General features: G+C 40.3%; 3 protein-coding genes across 4 annotated transcripts; 2 read left to right on the forward strand and 1 right to left on the reverse strand.

Moving 5' to 3' along the window:
* Positions 1–232: 232 nt before the first annotated feature.
* On the reverse strand, positions 233–5,611 carry LOC109860148 (membrane metallo-endopeptidase-like 1). 2 transcript variants are annotated; one of them, XM_020439055.1, is made up of 13 exons: positions 5,294–5,611; positions 4,386–4,844; positions 4,112–4,305; positions 3,798–3,836; positions 3,363–3,608; positions 2,885–3,093; positions 2,513–2,683; positions 2,222–2,433; positions 1,921–2,137; positions 1,641–1,823; positions 1,378–1,540; positions 943–1,259; positions 233–725 (listed from the first exon to the last, which is right to left on the reverse strand). In XM_020439055.1, exons 2-13 carry the CDS (start codon positions 4,412–4,414, stop codon positions 453–455), a joined length of 2,253 nt encoding a protein of 750 aa, XP_020294644.1. In that variant the 5' UTR covers positions 4,415–4,844; positions 5,294–5,611; the 3' UTR covers positions 233–452. The 2 variants fall into 2 exon arrangements, with proteins under 2 accessions (XP_020294644.1, XP_020294635.1); XM_020439046.1 differs by having other exon boundaries at positions 4,112–4,316.
* Positions 5,612–6,544: 933 nt separating this feature from the next.
* On the forward strand, positions 6,545–13,792 carry LOC109859859. The gene is made up of 5 exons (XM_020438517.1): positions 6,545–7,112; positions 7,633–9,616; positions 9,721–11,382; positions 11,510–12,168; positions 12,383–13,792. The coding sequence occupies exons 2-5, from the start codon at positions 7,649–7,651 to the stop codon at positions 12,480–12,482; spliced, it is 4,389 nt and encodes a 1,462-aa protein (XP_020294106.1). The 5' UTR covers positions 6,545–7,112; positions 7,633–7,648; the 3' UTR covers positions 12,483–13,792.
* An 879-nt stretch (positions 13,793–14,671) lies between these two features.
* Positions 14,672–17,453, forward strand: LOC109859740. The gene is made up of 4 exons (XM_020438277.1): positions 14,672–15,162; positions 15,280–15,580; positions 15,845–16,011; positions 17,197–17,453. The coding sequence occupies exons 2-4, from the start codon at positions 15,351–15,353 to the stop codon at positions 17,373–17,375; spliced, it is 576 nt and encodes a 191-aa protein (XP_020293866.1). The 5' UTR covers positions 14,672–15,162; positions 15,280–15,350; the 3' UTR covers positions 17,376–17,453.
* Positions 17,454–17,618: the final 165 nt, after the last annotated feature.

The following is a 17,618-nucleotide window of genomic DNA, read 5'->3' on the forward strand; positions in this document are numbered from 1 at the left end:
TACATAAAAAGCAAACTCGGTATTGCTATACACAAGAATGATAAACGGATCTTTCGGGTCTCTAAACATATGTAAACACACTGAATTCACATGTTTCTGCCGCACAATTTGCGTTAAACAAGCGAAGTCTCTTAAGAAGTTTAAATGTACGTTTGAATTCGCTCAATATTTCCATACAGTTTTATTTAAATTTATATTTATTTGATATATATATATATATATATATATATATATATATATATATATCTCAATGGATTTATGTACAGGGTAAAACGCAATTGAATTCAGCGATAATTAGCGTTACATGTGTGTGTGGTCAAAAGAACACGTGGGTTGTCAAGTCCTCCCGGGATCGGTTGGCATTTTTAACTTCTAAAAAAGGACTTTGCGTTTTTTTTCTCTCTCATCTCTCAATTTTTTGATTATATCGAGACAACGTGTCTCTTAATATATCACCAAACGTTGCATTTCTTTCTGGGATTCATTGGCGAGTCCAACGGGCAATTGTAAGCTTTGGCGAAATCCTCGCTATTCGACAGAGGACCCACCACTCGAAACCTAGCGGGTGAATGCGTACTGGTGCGAATTTTCGTCAGAGCGCTCTCCGGTCTTGTGGAACCGCACCAGATCTGCGCGTAATTCAGGAAGAACAATTGATCGTGCGTGAGTTTTATCCCCGGCAGCAACGGTTCCTTGCCGTGATCGGAAACCCACTTCTTGTAAGCCTATTTCGGACGAAGAAACGGAAAATTCGTTGATTGAGAATCCAAATGCAAATGTTTTTTTTGAGTATTTAAACAAGTTATTGTTTCTCTAGCGCGTAGTTTTTTTTGTTAAACATGCAATAATTGTTTTCTGTGATTCTGTAAATCTTGAGTCTATTTTTCAAATAGACGCAATTTTATTACAATATCATTGATCAAATTAAATTTTAAACGTTACCCTGAAAGACTGTTTGAGACCTCCGTTGTCGGCGATATTTTCCCCCTCAGTCATTCTACCGTCAACGAATTGATTTACTTCTTCCAACTTGTACTTGGAATACTGGTTCACAATGCATTGTGCTCTCTCGCGAAACGCCTTGATAGTGGCATTGTTCCACCACTGCATCATGTTGCCGTGCTTGTCGTATTGTCTACCCCTGTCGTCGAAGCCGTGAGTGATCTCGTGACCGATCACGACCCCGATACCGCCGTAGTTCAAGGATTTCGGGAAGTGCGGGGAGAAAAATAGCGGCTGTAAAATCCCCGCGGGAAACACTAAAATGTCATCGTACGAAAAGCAACAATTTATTAATGCCGTATCGTCAGTATTTTCATTTGGATTCACTTCTTTCGAATCGTATGACGACGCTTCTTGATAACACGATCGTCTTACCTATTTCGTTTTTGTTGGGATCGTAAAACGCGTTTACCACAGCCGGCGCGATCGACCACTTGTCTTTGTCGACCGGCTTTCGCAGTTTCTGTTGATTGTAATGAGCTAAGTACTTGAGCACCGCGAAAATGTTCTCCAGAAAACGATCTTCCATCACGTGTAACTGAACAAAATATCTCAGTGTAAAATGAAATAAATTTGTTTATTTTCAATTTATTTTTTCGTTTTTGTCAAATACGACGGGAAAAGAAAAATGGTTTTACCATTTCATATTCCTTGGAAAGTTCGTCCGATTCCTTCAGAAATTCGGGATAACCGATTCGCTCGACGATCGCATCGGCCTTCTCCTTTGCCACCTTCCGCGTCTCGTTATCCATCCAATCGTTTTCATTTAGCAGTTCGTTAAAAGCTTCGCGAATCGTTCGAATCATCTTTACAGCGATCTCCTAAATGTCATCAAACGGTAAATAATTTTAATTATTCAAAGAGAGATTCATTTGCTCTCACTTGTGTCTTTTTAACGCGAATCGGGAACGCTCTCACCTTACTTTCGTTATTAAAATTGTTGCGTATGAAAAGAGCTCCTACTGCCATCCCGAGTTTCTTGTTGGTCCACTCGACGCAGTGCGACAATCTGTTGCCTTCATTAAGAATGCCCAGCAAAATCCTTTGGAATTCCAAACGCTTCTGCTGATACTTGTCGATCATGTGAGGCATGATCGACATGACCAGTCGCCACAAAATATAATTGTGCAATGTCCTGCAAAAAAAAAAAAAGAAAAAAAAAATTTCTTATCGAAGTGAAATTTTAGTCACTTTTTTCATCAACTACTTTGTTTATTACCTGCGATCCGTTTTTGCGATAATGCGACCCATTTGCACGAAATACGGCATCGCGTATGTCACGACCACCTCGTCTTCGTCGATCGGCACTTTGATGAATTCTCGCAGGTAAGCGAGCCATCGCAATTCCGGCACCTCTCGCTGCAATTCTCGCAGCGTTAGTTTCCGATAAATCGCCGAGATGTTTTGTCTGTCCGTTTCCGATAAGGATGCCTGGAATCGTGAAGACTGTTGTCAATCGCTACATGGGTTTTGCCGTTGAAAGAGACGAATTAATAAGATGAAGACGTACGTTAGCAAGTTGTTTCTCCAAAGTTATCACCCGATCGAACTCCTCGGCCGCCGAGCGAGGATTAGCTCCCAGCAAGATGGCGACATTTGTCATATAATTGTGATAAGCTTTTACGCTCGTGTTTTCCAAGTAATAATCTCGGCTGGGTAGTCCCAGTAACATCTGGTCGAACTGCACGCAAATATAAACGGAAACATCATTTACCTATTTCATTTTGTTGCATATTTTTTTTCTTTAGTTTCCAGAAATAACAGAAAAATCTCATGTTGATGTATATATGAGTTGAAATATATTTATAATATATATAAAATGTGAGTTGAGAAGTGTTGTACAGCCATCGACTGTCGACGGAGTCTTACTTTGCCGGCGCACCTGGATGATGTTGACGGAGGAGTTCGTATCGTCTGGACCGACCCGCTGCTCTATCAACACACCCTCGTCGTATTCGCTTCGCAAACGACCTAGGAAGACTTCCAACGAGTAAGACGGCGGCTTCCAGGATGCGCCCACTACAACCGGCCAGCCACCGAGACGCTGCAGGCTCTCTCTCAGAGGAACGTCCCCGAGTTTTCGTATATGAGCTGCGTTTCAATTTTATTCTTGTAAGAATAGAACGCACAGCATATGTGAAATATAAGGATTTATGAAAAATACACGAACGAGTCGATATCTTTATATTGTTGTTGTACGTAAAAACCTAGAAATATGTGAACAAAAGTCTTTTTATTTTTTATGTGACTTTATTAAAATATTAAATTATTTTATTATACAATATTCTTTCGGTGGCGATTTGTGTGAAATTTATTGTCGTTTAAAAGCGTCCCGAACGAGGACTCATTTGGATACTCACAGATATTCGTACACGATCTGTAAAACATCTTGGCCTTCACGGTGGCGTTATTATCGTCCGGGTCGGGTGGTTTTTCGAGGATGTTCTTCAGAATCAACTCCAGCCCGTCGCCCATCACTTCGAACTTATTTGTAGCGCTGCTATCCTCCGGTATCACGTGCAATCGATTCCACGTGCCGCAAGCGTATTGAAAAAAGTCGTCGCAGGGCGGCACGGTGCGATCCATCGCCTCTAGCAACTTCGATGCTATATTATTACAGCAAATTGCCTCATTACTTTCGCATAGGTTGTTTTCATCAACTTGTTATTTAGAACCGCTGACGATTGTTCGTCAGCAGTTGACCAGTATTGCGATTAAGAGATTAAAAATAGAAAAAAAAAAAGGATTGTTGTCTCTTTTAGCTAAAATACATAGAATTGACGAAAAATCTTTACCTGTCTTGACGCATCCTTCAGTCAAACAAATTTTTGGATCTGAATTTGGAAAAAAAAACATATGTAAAGATTTGTGTTACGCACAGAATTTAAAGTTTTTTATATTCTCACATACACCGTCAAGGTCTTCAAGCGTTCTAAAATTTTCCAAAAATTTTCCGAAAATGTTTTATCTCTTTAAATTTTTACGATTTTCAAGGTGTTCATTGAACATCGAAAAAGATTATTGATATTATTAAAAGACAGAAGGAAAAATGTTATTTGTTAAAATACTGAAGATTTCTTGTCACAAGCTCCACGGGACGCACACTCACCAGGACTGTAGAATTTCTTCAGTTCCTTCAACAGGGAGATGATGGAAGCTATCAGTATACAACCGTATAAAAACGATTTGATGAAAGACCATGGCTTTCCTATTACTTTCCGTGCGATCAGAGTGACGCGTTTCAACCTCGATCTTTGCGATTCGGCCAAAGGCTGAAGAACCGACGTTGTGGTGGTGCCGCCGCTATAAGTTACCTAAACGTAATCTATACTCAAACATCATCTAGAAGTCACATTTGTCAATCGTCAAGAAGTCTCACATACTTGAACGGAATTCCCGACAAGTACGGCATCCTGACCGGTCGATCGCGACAGATCGTTCAGGCTCGTCCAGGCTCGTAGATCACCGTTTATCCTCTCGGAGTTCTTCATCTTGTCGATTCACCCGCGAAATGATTTTCTTGATGTACTAACGACTTCTTAATCAGAGTGTAGCGAGTAGCTCGCGTTCATTGGAAAGACAATTAAGTGTGTATATGCTTGCGGCCTTGAGCCCGCGAGAAAGAGATGGCGGAAAAAAATTAAAAAAACTGCTCTTCCGCGCGTATTCTTCAGATTACGTCGGGAACGACGCCAGCGAATGTACCACGGTTATTCTTTCGAAGCATTTTCGAAATCTACGGCGTGCTCGCGCGTCTGCAAACCTGCTGTCGATCGATCATCATCATTCTTCGGAGCGAAGATCTTCGCACAGATCGTCGCACAACAATCCAAGTCCGTAATCTGACCAGCCAGGAGACAAATAAACATTGCGATTAGTAGAAAAACAATTCTAGGTCGAAGATATAGTAAACAAAAGATATTAAAGCGTGGAGTAAATAATAAAAATGAAAGAAAAATTGAATCTCAAAAAAAAAAAAAAAGAATTAATCCTCAAATAAAATCATCAAATTTTTCGCTCTTATCAATTTATTATTTAAAAATACAAAAAAATTTTGCAAAGAAGCAACGCCCTCGTTTTCTTCAGCGACAATCAAATTTCTGGTCAACATCAAGTGAAGTTAATCAAAAGAGGATTTAATTAGTCAATTAAATCTCATCGTGTGTACGAAACGCAATTTTAATTAGTTCATCTAAGTTTTAAGCATTTTCCCTTATCGCGCGCTCGAAAGCTATTTTAGCTTCAGTACCGAAATAAATAAAAGACGCTTTTATTTATCGATACCTCGTACCTTGAATATTAATCAGCCGAGCCAATAAAGCGTTCATCGGCGATTACACCGAGACGATGATGCTTCTGACGCATTTTAATCCGTTGCGACGGAGGAACGAGAGCGGCGATCTCATCTTCGAAACGGTCGAAAAATCAACAAAGCGACCCGAACGATTTACAAGGCGCAAAAGGCATTCGAGAGAGAAAGACGCTGGGGGACGAGTTTATGTTCGCGGCTCGTGTGCATATCCAAAGCAACAAGCGTCCCGCGAAAAACTGCCCATCCAGGACATCGATCGGAGCCGCCACCGCCGCCTGTGGTGACGCGCGATTTTGACGAAGGGGTGCGCGAGAGGGTGCGTACGTACAGTGCGCGGTAATGGAATCGGTTCCGCGAGGGAGAGAAACGAGGTTCCGTCCCTCTTGTTGTCTCGGTCGCTCCCGGTCGGCCGCTGAAATACAAGGACTACATAGAAGGGGAATCTTCTTCCCTCTTCGTAGGAACCGATTAATTGCCGCGTACTGTAACACACGCAAGCGCCACGCGCGACATTGGCACGATGACGGCCGCGTGCGGGGATGCGGCGCGAGGTTGAAGGAAAAAAAAAAGGCGGTCGATGCAGCAAAATCGGGTCCTATATACAAAGCGCGATATTATATATAGCTACACACGGCGATGTGTGCCGCGAACCTGTTTCGCTTTGTTTATCTTCGTCCAGGGGATGACGAGATCGGCGGTGAAAGATCAAAAAACCTCTATCAAATAGTAATTATAATAACGATTAATAATTATAATAATTCTGATAGAGATACGTGAAAGGTCCGAAAGAGAAAAAACTCGTTCTCTAATTAATACAATTTACATTCTGAATCTTCGCGCGGGGAACGTATGTAAACTCGCATCATTTATAATCAATTAAATTACACGATAAATATATCACGCGTCACGTTTTGAATAATATATTTCGTACACATTGTGTGACGCAACAAAATTCAATTTGTTATCCAACTTGGCAAGAGAAAAGCGGAGCGAAATTGTACTTTGATATATATCCGCGACAGCGATATACGCGATTTACGTAACAAATTGTGAAATTAAAACAAAAAAAAAACAATTTACAACACACGCGCGTTACGTCCGTGTGAGTCGCGTGTATGTGATAATTTATTTTTAATTTTGTACACACACGCACACACTTGTATGTTTAACGTGTGGTGGTATCGACTGGATTGCTGCATCGCGATGCCCTCTATAAGCATGTTTTGCGAACCAGCTCTGTGCGAATCAGCTTGTGTGCACAGAGAAATTCATTCAATTTCTGTCGCCTTTTCGTTTTCCTCCCCTCTTTCCCCCCCGCCGTCCCTCCCCCTCTTTGCCGCCCCGTCTGGGTCGTCGCGTACAATGGTCGCATAGAATCGTCGCCGCGGCCGTTGATACAAGCTGTAACAACCGTAATCTCCCAGTCGTTTCAGTCTCATTCACGATGATTGCCGTATACGTGACGGACATAGGTTTTTGTGTGCAGCTTGAGATTGACGCGTCTTTGAGTTAGGTTATAGCAACACAACACACGTCTCACACGTCGGATAATGCATCGCGTTGGAAAATCGTCGGGTGAAAGTATGCGTCGTCGGGGATTCCGACAAAGCGAAGGCCGACGCCGTCACTCTCGATCGCCCTGAAGCGAGCGGTATTTTCCAAGGAGAATTTTTTTTTCGAAAAATTGTCAGTGGATGTGTCAGTGAATGTTTCTCAGATAAAAATTTCCGAATATTTATCAACGCTTCCTGGACAGACGAAAAAAAAAGAAAAAAAATGATAAGAGCAAAATCTACAGGTTGGTGTTATCTTGAATATAATTTTTTTGCGGAGAGTATGTACGCTACAAAGTGTTTGATGAAGCGTAAATTGTCTGAGAAGAGACAACGATTCTAGATTTATACAATCTTGTTTGTTATATTTAGTATTTTGCAAGAGACAAAAGTCAGGAGATGAATTTTGTATTTTGCAAGAGATAAAATTCAAAGATAAAACATTTGTGTCTCGAAATTGATAAGAGAATGTTATTATTCGAGAGTTTGAAATTTTATAAAATAATATGTTTTATATTTCTCCAAGGTTTTTAAGTGTCAACAAATCTCATGAAACTAAAACTTTCTTATTGGAATCTAATTTACGTGATATTGTTATATAGAATTCACAAACTCTTTTACAAGATTTTAAGTTTAAGAATTTTGGAGATCCTTTGTGTGACAAATGAATGCGATATTCTCTTTATTATGACATTTTAATAGACATCTATATGTTATCATACTTAACAAGTAAAAAAATTATTGTATTGTTTTCTATACTTTTAGAGTGTCAGATATCTTAATGAGCAAGGAAGGTGTAACCGCCATGGCTGATGAAGAAGGTACAGAGTGGCTTCAAGAGTTGCTTCTTGATGTGCAGCTCTCCCAATTTTTTACACGAATTCGAGATGATCTGCAAGTTACTCGCCTTCATCACTTTGATTACGTTCAGCCAGAAGATTTGGAAAAGATTGGCCTGGGAAAACCTGGTGTCAGACGCTTGCTAGATGCGGTGAAGAAACGACGAAGTGCTCAATGGAAGAAGAGTCTTATAACTAAGATCAAACCTGGGGGCAGTGGCAAGAACAATAAACGTTCTTCGCAGCCTATCGAAACATCTTCAGTGTTAACATGTCTCATACAGGACAAGGATGTTACGCTGTCTGTTAAACTTGGTGACGGAAGTTTCGGTGTAGTCAGAAGAGGAGAATGGGTTTCTCCCTCTGGACGAGTTCTTCCAGTTGCTGTGAAAGTTCTCAAAGCAGACGCTCTCACACAGCCGAATGTGATAGAAGACTTTGTTTCTGAAGTTCAAGCAATGCACACATTGGATCATCATAATCTTATCAGATTGTACGGTGTAGTGCTGTCGCAGCCGATGATGATGGTGACCGAGCTTGCTCCTCTGGGAGCGTTACTCGACTATTTGCGAAAGCAATGCAGCAGAATCTCAATTCTTACACTCTGCAACTACGCTTTGCAAGTTGCCACAGGCATGGCGTACTTGGAAGCGAAACGTTTCCTACATCGTGATTTGGCATGTAGAAACGTTCTATTGAGCACAGTCGACAAGATTAAAATCGGTGACTTCGGATTAATGAAAGCACTGCCTCAACAAGAAGATTGTTACGTTATGACTGAACACAAAAAGGTACCTTTTCCTTGGTGCGCTCCCGAATCGCTCAAGGCGCGGCAATTCAGCCACGCGTCAGACGTTTGGATGTTCGGTGTGACGCTATGGGAGATGATGACGTTCGGAGAAGAGCCCTGGGTGGGTTTAAACGGTTCCGAAATATTACGGAAGATCGATCGCGAGGGCGAACGTCTTCATGAGCCAGAAGCGACGCCTCCTTACGTGTACGAGCTGATGCTTCGTTGTTGGGGGAGAGAACCTTCGGAAAGACCTACGTTTGCTTCCTTAAAGGAATCGTTGACTGGGATGGTACCGTCTGTGATGAAAGCTCTATCCGCTTTCGAAGAACCCGACAAGATGTCCATCGAACCGGGAGATCAGATCGCAATCATTGATGGACGTCCAGAGAATTATTGGTGGAAAGGACAGAATCAGCGAACTTTTCAGGTGGCGCATTTTCCTCGTTGTTTAGTCGATCCAATGCGCCGAAAGCAACCAGAGGACATTAGCAAACCCTTGGAGAACTCGTTTATTCACACAGGACACGGAGCGCCTTTTGGTAAAAGTTGGGGCAGCCCCGTCTATATCGATGACGTATATTTGAGAAATCCAATGGATCCTCCAGATGTATTGGTGGCGTCTTCGTCGGACAATCAGACGAAGAAAAAATTTTCTTACGGCACGCCGCGCACTAGAAAACAATTTAATTACACGAAGCTGCAGAATGACACCAGGTCTAGTCCCATCAAAATGCCGCAGGCATCATCGAGCTCGAGCACTAATCAGGAAGGCACTTTAATAGATCTTTCCGCCGAGGGATCAGTGAGTACAAACGCGCAGGAGGCCGCGTGTCGGCGAGTGGTCAACATTCTAGACGAGCCCATCGAGGACGAGAGATTTTCTTGGCAGGATGATGAGGGAAGAACGTATGCCAATTTCCCTGGCAATGTGGATTCCGCGTATTCCGATCCGTTTGATACGTCCGCAGTATTCATGAAGCCGCCACATTCGCGGTACTACAGCCATGTGCCTACTGAAGTAGCCAATCGCTACGCAAAGTATGGAAATGTGGATAATCAAGAGACGCAGGATCAAGGTGCTACGAATAGTTTTGTTGCTGATTCCGCAAATATAGAGGTATATCAATATACGGTGTTTCTCGGAAAATCGTATCTCATTTCTGTTAGACAACTCTCGTTAACTCTATATACAATCTAACTATTATATTCTTTATTTTTCAGGACGTTCGTCAATACTCAAACAATCCGAACATAGAATCTCAGCAAGATGCGGCAAATATAGAAGATGTCTCGAGTTATTATAGTGAAATAGATAAGACTAGCCCGCGTGAATCGAGCTGGTCCACCTGGCCGGAGGATCTACGGAATATTTCTACTCCGCAGACGTACGTCAACGTTTCCACAGTGGAATCCGCGTCGTCGTTCACTTCCGTTCCAGCTCCGCCTCCTCTACCGCCTCCTCCTCCTTCCGTCGGACCTAACGAGAGTCCATCAAAACCGAAATCCAATTGCGAGCTTGCGCAAAGCATGAACGAGCTATCGTTGAATTCCAATTCCAATACCAGCTCTAATATCGCAAAGAAATTGGATTCAGCCTTTTTGGCTGAACTAGAGAAACATCTGGGCGAGAAGGAGGCGACCAAAAACACGAACTCCACCAGTAACCGAGAAAGTCAAGAGTTAGGAGCCGTTTCTACAAATTATCTGCGCTATTCATCTTCAGACAAGCTGCGACAAGAATCCGCGCCGACTCAGCAGCTCTCAACAACGGAAGACGTTGCTGGACCTTCTTCGTCTGTTATTCCAACGTTGAAACCTCCACCGCAAGCAAAACCGAAGTCACCAATAGCAACGGATCATCGAGGATCATCCTCGTCAACATTACTCAGCAAGGTGCAGAATTCCTGGCAGCCAAAGAGCACCAACATTCAGAAACCGTCTGTTCAGAGTGAACAGCGGGTGTCAGAATCGGCGACTGATACGATAGTGAATCAAATTTGGCAGCAAGCGCAAACTCTGCCACAGCAGAAGAATGTTCATCCAGTCGAACTGGCTGCTGGTCGTCAGATGTTAACGCCCGTTCCAACAAATCAAGATAACATTAATTTGCTTCAGGAAACCACTAATCTTAGTAATACGTACGATCAAAGTCAATACGGTCTTTCCAATGTCGCCAAAGCTACCTTCGCTCAGACACAAGCTGGCTCATCGAGTCAGAATACAAAAAATACTACACATATTAGTTACGGTAATGTCAATCTGCTTCAAGGAACTGCCGCCAACATTGCTGGAAATACCGCGAACGAAACCCAATATGGTCCTTGCAACGTTTCCAAAGTTGCTTTCAATCAGGCGCAAGCTTGCTCGTCAAATAGTCAGACCTACCTTCAAAATTCTTGTACGAGCACCGGACAGAGTTTCAATTTACTGCAAGTTGTCCCCGCTAAAATCCCCGCCAACGTGACGCGTGATCCTCTACATGGCGCGGCTAACGTCTTGAAAACAAACTTGAATCAAACGCAAGTTGTTGCGCTAACCGGTAATCAGAATTGCATTAACGCGTCGAACTTCAGTTCGCCTCAACCGATCACTAATCATACTGCTAGTAACAGCATCAGTGGATGCGCTCAGTACAGATCCTGTAATTTCTCCAAAACCGTTCCCGACCAGATTTATTCGTCAACGAGCCAGAATTGCTCGCAGAACGCGACGCCTGTTCTTAATCAGAACTTCGCGTTACATCAGTCTTACCCGCAGAACGTAACAGCCAGTACGAACAATACTCACGGAATCACTCATATACAGAATGATTTGCAGCAACCTCAACATTTGAAACCCGCAACACTCTTGTCCGAGCAAGTGTACGCAGAGTTGAAACAAATGGTAAGAAGCTTTCATGAGATCGTACTTCAAAAATATTTTTTTTCTCAATTGATAGATTTTTAGTCGAATAAAACGTAAGGAATCTTTCAGAATTAGGACGATTGTTTACGAAAAATATTTTTTACAGGTTCCTAACTTGGAGCAGCTCTCTCAAAACGAGTTCAATACTCTCTACAATAAAACTGTTCAGCAGAATATTCTTCGAAATTACTATTCCAACAACTTAAACGGCGAGTCAAGCCAGAACTGTGCCCGGGAGACAGTCAGCGGTCAACAACAGAAAACTGTAGTCGGCAGAAATCAGCCTGTTCAATCACACCCTTGCGACTTTAGTCCTTATCTAAAACAGCCGCCTGTTTATAATCCTCCTCCGCTTCCTCCTACGGGAGCCTGGAGTCCGCTTAAATCCAGCCAGAACGGTTGTGCGCAGAATCAGTATTCCGCGACCAAGTCCAATTTAAGCGGATCTTCCAATCTGTTGCAAAACGAAACTCCCGCCAGGAATGTGTGCGGAACATCGGCGAATGACTTATCAAAGACAAACCTACTGCAGATTAATCAGCATCCAACTGGTACTAGTCCACCGCTCACCGCGGTTTCTCAGCAACTTGTGATGTCTCTGAGCGACGAGTTTAGGGCGAGCAAGATCATGAAGGTGCAGAGAGAGGCCGCAGACGCGTCTCAACAGGAGGTTCTGGCCGCGCTACAAGCGACCGGTTGGGACACAAATCAAGCTGCCAAGCAAATCACAAAGGACAGGCAGGCAAAAGTTGAAAGTCTCGTAAGGTAACTATCTCTTTTGGTTTTATTGAATATTCGAAGGAAGTAGTTCGGATACTAAAGAGTTTGTTTGCATTTGGCAGGTTACGTTTCTCAAATTACATTAATGCGAGTTCGCTTTATCTCTCATATATCTTACAATAAAAATAGATCAGTAACTAGATCGAGTAGTCTGATCTTACAAAACCTTGTTAATTAACTTTTATTTCTGTAACTTTAGACTGGGTTTGGCTACTAGACAACAATGTGAGAACGCTTTGAAGCAGAGTGAATATGACGTAGAAATGGCGGCGTCGCTGCTGCTCGATCAGGCCAGATGAGAAATCGTCGCAAAACTCCGCGTTCCAAGCCTTCCACCAACGTAATTATATGAAACTTGTGAGTTTGTTTTACAAATAATTTGTGTAAATCCTTATAGAAATTTACTTCCTAGTGTGGCCAAAATAATTATTTATTTTAACTAATAAAAGCATTCTTTTTAGCAATAATTTCGATATTCAAAATAAGTTGTCTTGGTCGTACCAGTTGTAAACTTCTGTAGGGGAAGCTAAAGTGATTCCACGGTGTGCCAAGTAAATGAATTTCTAATCTAGAGAGAAACAATTTTTCTGTGTGTGTTTGAAAATTTATGTAGTCGGATAGAAATTATGATATTTAATAATTGTCTCAATTTAATTTATCTGATTATTTAGGTTAATTTGATTTATATAAGTTACAGATAAAGTGTAACGATGGGGTATCGTGGCGATTTTTTGTTACGTTTTGTTTGTCAGTAACAAGCAGCGTGTTAAGCAATGTATAAGTTATCAAAAGAAAAAGATGTATTATTGGCTTTTTTCTCTCTAGATTCAGTATTTTTGCACACTACGCGATTAGGGGAGGGGGGAACCTATTCTATTGAAAAGAAAATCTTGTCAAAGGTCACTTGAAGTGAGCAATTGTTGTTTTGCCAAATCTTTGCGAATTTCTTTTTGTTGAACGTTTGTATTTCCGACACACAGCAGAACTTAGCGCCAAACCTTAGCTGTTATAATTGATAAGGCGACACGAAGTTATCGCCAGCCAATGATATTACGACGTAATATTTAAGAAAGATTTAAAAAATCTAAACCTATAAAAATCTGAAACTGTGATATGTGTTCTTGATCTTTATCTGGATACACGAGTACAATCCTGTTGTAGCGAACAAATTATGAAGCTGGTTGCGATTAGAAATCGCATTTCGCGTTTATGATAATAGTCTTAATGTTGAAGAAAGCTCTCTCTTGAGATTTAACAAATGATATTTAATATATGTATGCGGGATAAAAAAGAGAGTATTTGCGAGATGTGTGTAGGAAGATAACAAAATTCTTCGTATCTACACGTACGAAGACATCTAACTTGCGACAACACCCTTTAAATGGCTAATTGCTCTATGTATAACAAAAAACACATTTGTTCTCGAATTTACAGACTAATAGAATTTAAGAATAGAATTACGCAACACACACACACACACACACACGTCATGTTATCAAATATAACTGCTATTTTTATCGAACAAAGCGAAATATACGTACGTGTTAGGAAAAAAAAACTCAAGTAGGGATGTTATCGTAAACTCCAGATAAAAATCAAATAATTTAAACAATACTATATCTCATGATACTATATAGCTATTTTCCTTATATTCATCGATGAGAGAAAAAAAACATGTTGAGAGAATATTATTTTGTTAATATGTAAGCCGAGTGTGTGTCACGCAATGTATATATACAATAATGATTAGCATAATCGTTTCATTTGTTTATTTACACTCGATATTGTACTCATTTCTTTCTATGTCTTTCTCTTTTGTTTGACAAGCGAACAAATAATTATAATAATAATAATATGTAAGAAGCTACAACACACGTTAATTGTTCTCCTTGAATTCCTTTTATTTTTTAATAATTGAAAACGACTTAAAACGACTTTTACACATCTTTGAAATATGTATTTTGACGTCTTTTTGTGCTGTTTGGAAAAAGAAAAAGAGGGTTTTGATAAAACTACCATAGATATGAGGACAGAGTGCTGAATTATAACGTACTTCAATAAGAAATTAATATGTATATGTGTAATCAAAATACGTATATATTTATATATAAGGGGATATAAATATCTATATACACACGTGTATGTATGTGTACATATAGGATATATGTATGTTGAAGTGTATATATGTATAAGTCAAAAATCGTACTAGCTTGAATACGTTTCTTGCGTGTGAAAATATCAAAGTGTTTTAAGAATGGAATAAGAAGTACGTTTGAAAAACCAGTTTGCTTTTACGTGTAGCGTAATATCCAGGTTAAAAAATTACATTCGATTTGCACCAGTTTTCTCCGATCTAGTCTGCGCACACATTTTTTTTTTTTTTTTTTTTACTATTTTTAAAAACAAAACCGTACGATAATTTCGCGAGTAAATTGCCGATTTGAAAATGCAAATCGTGAATTGAACGCGCGCTTTCGAAAGTGGAGTGCGTTTGGTAAAATACGCGTGAACATGTTGCTCCGGTTCCGCACGATGCGTCATCCGTCATGGGATTCAGAATACGATGATTAGGCCACGAGGTTCGCGCGGGTGTGAAAGTCCACGGAGGTTTCACCATGAAGAGCGGCAGCGGAAAAAGCGACGTTTCGGCTTCGGCGGCCGCAGAAGCGAAATCGCGTTCGCGCTGTGCGCAATGTGCTCTTGCATGTCGTGCGAAAGAACGGAAGAATGTCAATTTAAACTGGGATGCAGTGGTGGCAACAAAAAATAATCGTCACGTCAAATACAATAGAAGATATAAATAAATTTCTAAAAGTTTTGCTTGAAAAAAGCGTGAAAAAACTTTTTTTTAACAAAAAAGTATTAATCAAAGAAAGTGAAATTAAAAACACACTTGTTAAATTATGTGAAAAATTTATTGATCAATGCATCGACAAAAACAAGGAAGAAACAATTGAGAAGAACTTTCCTATCAGTCAGGTAAAAAATAATGTTTGAACGAACGTATAAATGCAGGAAGAGTGTCGTACATAGAAAATTTTAGATTTGTAAAAAAAAAACTACGTTAAATAAAAGTCATGTGTTTTCTTTTTTAAGTAAAATTTTCAGCAAATACTTCTCTATGTGTTGCTTTTCTGAAAAATAAAAGAAGAAAGAGTGAGAACAAAATGCCGGCAGAATCGTCAATTTATTGGAGTTCGGATGATTCCCGAAAATCGACTTCTGGCAGTTCCGGAAGCGGTGGGACCGGAGGTCGTCATTACATAGATCCGTGGGACTTGGAGAATTACGCTTATTTGCGGCGCCACAGCGTCGCCGACGTACCGCGCCGAACGCAACGCTGCCCTTCCATGCAGGAACGTTCCCTTCGGGACGCGCGAGCACGATCGGAATATTGGTAATATAAAAAATAGATTTTTTATACTCGATAATGAAGAATGATAAAAATGTTATGTAAACATGTTGTCGCTGTGCCGAGCAATATATAGAAGTAATGTAACACAATGAACTTTTGAACAGTCATTAGGAAAATATTTAAGAACATTACTTAAAGTGTTTTTACATTTAATTTTTCTCTGCTTTTCATTTCATTGTTCTGTCTTATCTTCTTCTAATTCTTTTGTTTTTTGTGTTTTTTTTTGTTTTTAAATGAAATCATCAGCTGCGCGTCATCTTCATTAAGAGAATATGACGAACGAGATTTGTACCACGGACCAGTTAGGCAACCAAACAATAGCCGTTGTTATCAGCAAGCTATCTACGAGGACGAGGGAATGAATTATGTCGCATCGGCGCCGGAACCATTTCCGGTTTTCACGCCCGTACTCGGTAAGACTTGCCTCGAGAAAAACGCGCGAGAAAACAATGTGAAAAACATTCATCAAATTAGACGAACACTTGTACTGAAAGATGTTTATAATTTTCTCTCAGATAGAGATAATTTATATATCTTCGACTACCGTCACGGACCCAGTTTTTGATCGGTATCCAATTATTGATCAGTTTGTTAAACAAATATTATCCGAAAGGAGGTGTACAGATGTCGGAATAATTAATTATTATGCCAAACTTTTTTTCGGACTAATTTTTATGATCAAAACCTTACTATAATACTTTTTTAACAACTGATTAAAAATTGGATACTTATCAAAAACTGGATCGATGAGGGTATTTGTTTTCTTGTGATACGTATATATTAGATGTGTCTTATCAAAACAAAAAAAAAATAATAATAATTCAAGTGCTATTTAACGAATTTGTTTCTTCAAAAGAAAAAAAGGAAAAAAATGTTACAGAGACCGCGTTAGATTCTGAAGATGTCTCGATGATTTTCTTTCGATCGCGAAAAACATTTTATTCTAAATTATCCTGACCGATTTTGCGGATTTCACGCTTTGTTGGAAAAAGCAGGCCGAACAACGGTTCGGCTAATGTATTTTTCCGTAGTTTTTCATTCGAAGAGCGATGCGCCACTAGAAATCGAACGATTTCTAGTCCGCGGAGCGTTAGAAAGTTTTTACGTGCTGTCGTTACACGATGATGGTTTATTATAGCACGACACGCTGTCGCAAGCGCATTGCCTGTCGCGCGATGCATTCGTGCGCGCGAATCCATACATCATTGTACCGAATTGATCATTCGCTGCGTAATTTTCATCGCGCGCGCTTACAGCCTTTCTCTCTCTCTCTCCTAGATATTAAATCATGCGCGGAACTCGCGCGAGTTAACGCGCGTGCCGCGATTTCGGTACACGAGAAAGTACCGTAATAATTGAATTATATTTTTGTGAGTCGCAAAATTTGATGAGGCGTGAAAGATTACATTCGTGGCCTCTCGATCGTTTTCTTGTCCCAAAAAAACATTTCATCACTATTATTATTATTTCTAAACAAGTGAAAACGCGATGACGTATGTAATGAGAGATTCGCGAAACGCTTCTCACTCTTCTCGTTTTCTCTCTTTCTTTTTTTCTTTTTTTTTTTTATTTCTAATACAGAAATGTTGTGTGTTTAGAAATTCCGAGGTCTCTTCCTCAGGAAAGAAAAAGCTTACCGCACGCAGTTAACGCGCACGACAACAGATACATGGTACAGACAACATCACCGTCGCATATGGACCTGAATACGTACGGTCATTTGAAGATCGACTACACGAACAGCTGGAATTCACTGAATCGTCGAATCAGCAAATAATGTAGAATATAATAAAAAAAAAAGAATGATGTTTAAAAAATCAAATATTATAATCCTTTCGCTCCGGCGCGCTTCTGAACAAAATGTGATTCTGAAAAAAAATGTGTTCTGAACGAAATACGTCGCTGACAACTCGCTTTTGAAAAAGTACGTACGTGCTTTTTGGGAAGCAAAAGGATTTATTTGTACGTAAATTATATCAAACATATGTATTGCACTTATGATATATCACACATCCATGTA

This window comes from Pseudomyrmex gracilis, unplaced genomic scaffold, assembly GCF_002006095.1.
Source record: "Pseudomyrmex gracilis isolate BER0280 unplaced genomic scaffold, ASM200609v1 scaffold_7, whole genome shotgun sequence".
Taxonomy (NCBI): Eukaryota; Metazoa; Arthropoda; class Insecta; order Hymenoptera; family Formicidae; genus Pseudomyrmex; species Pseudomyrmex gracilis.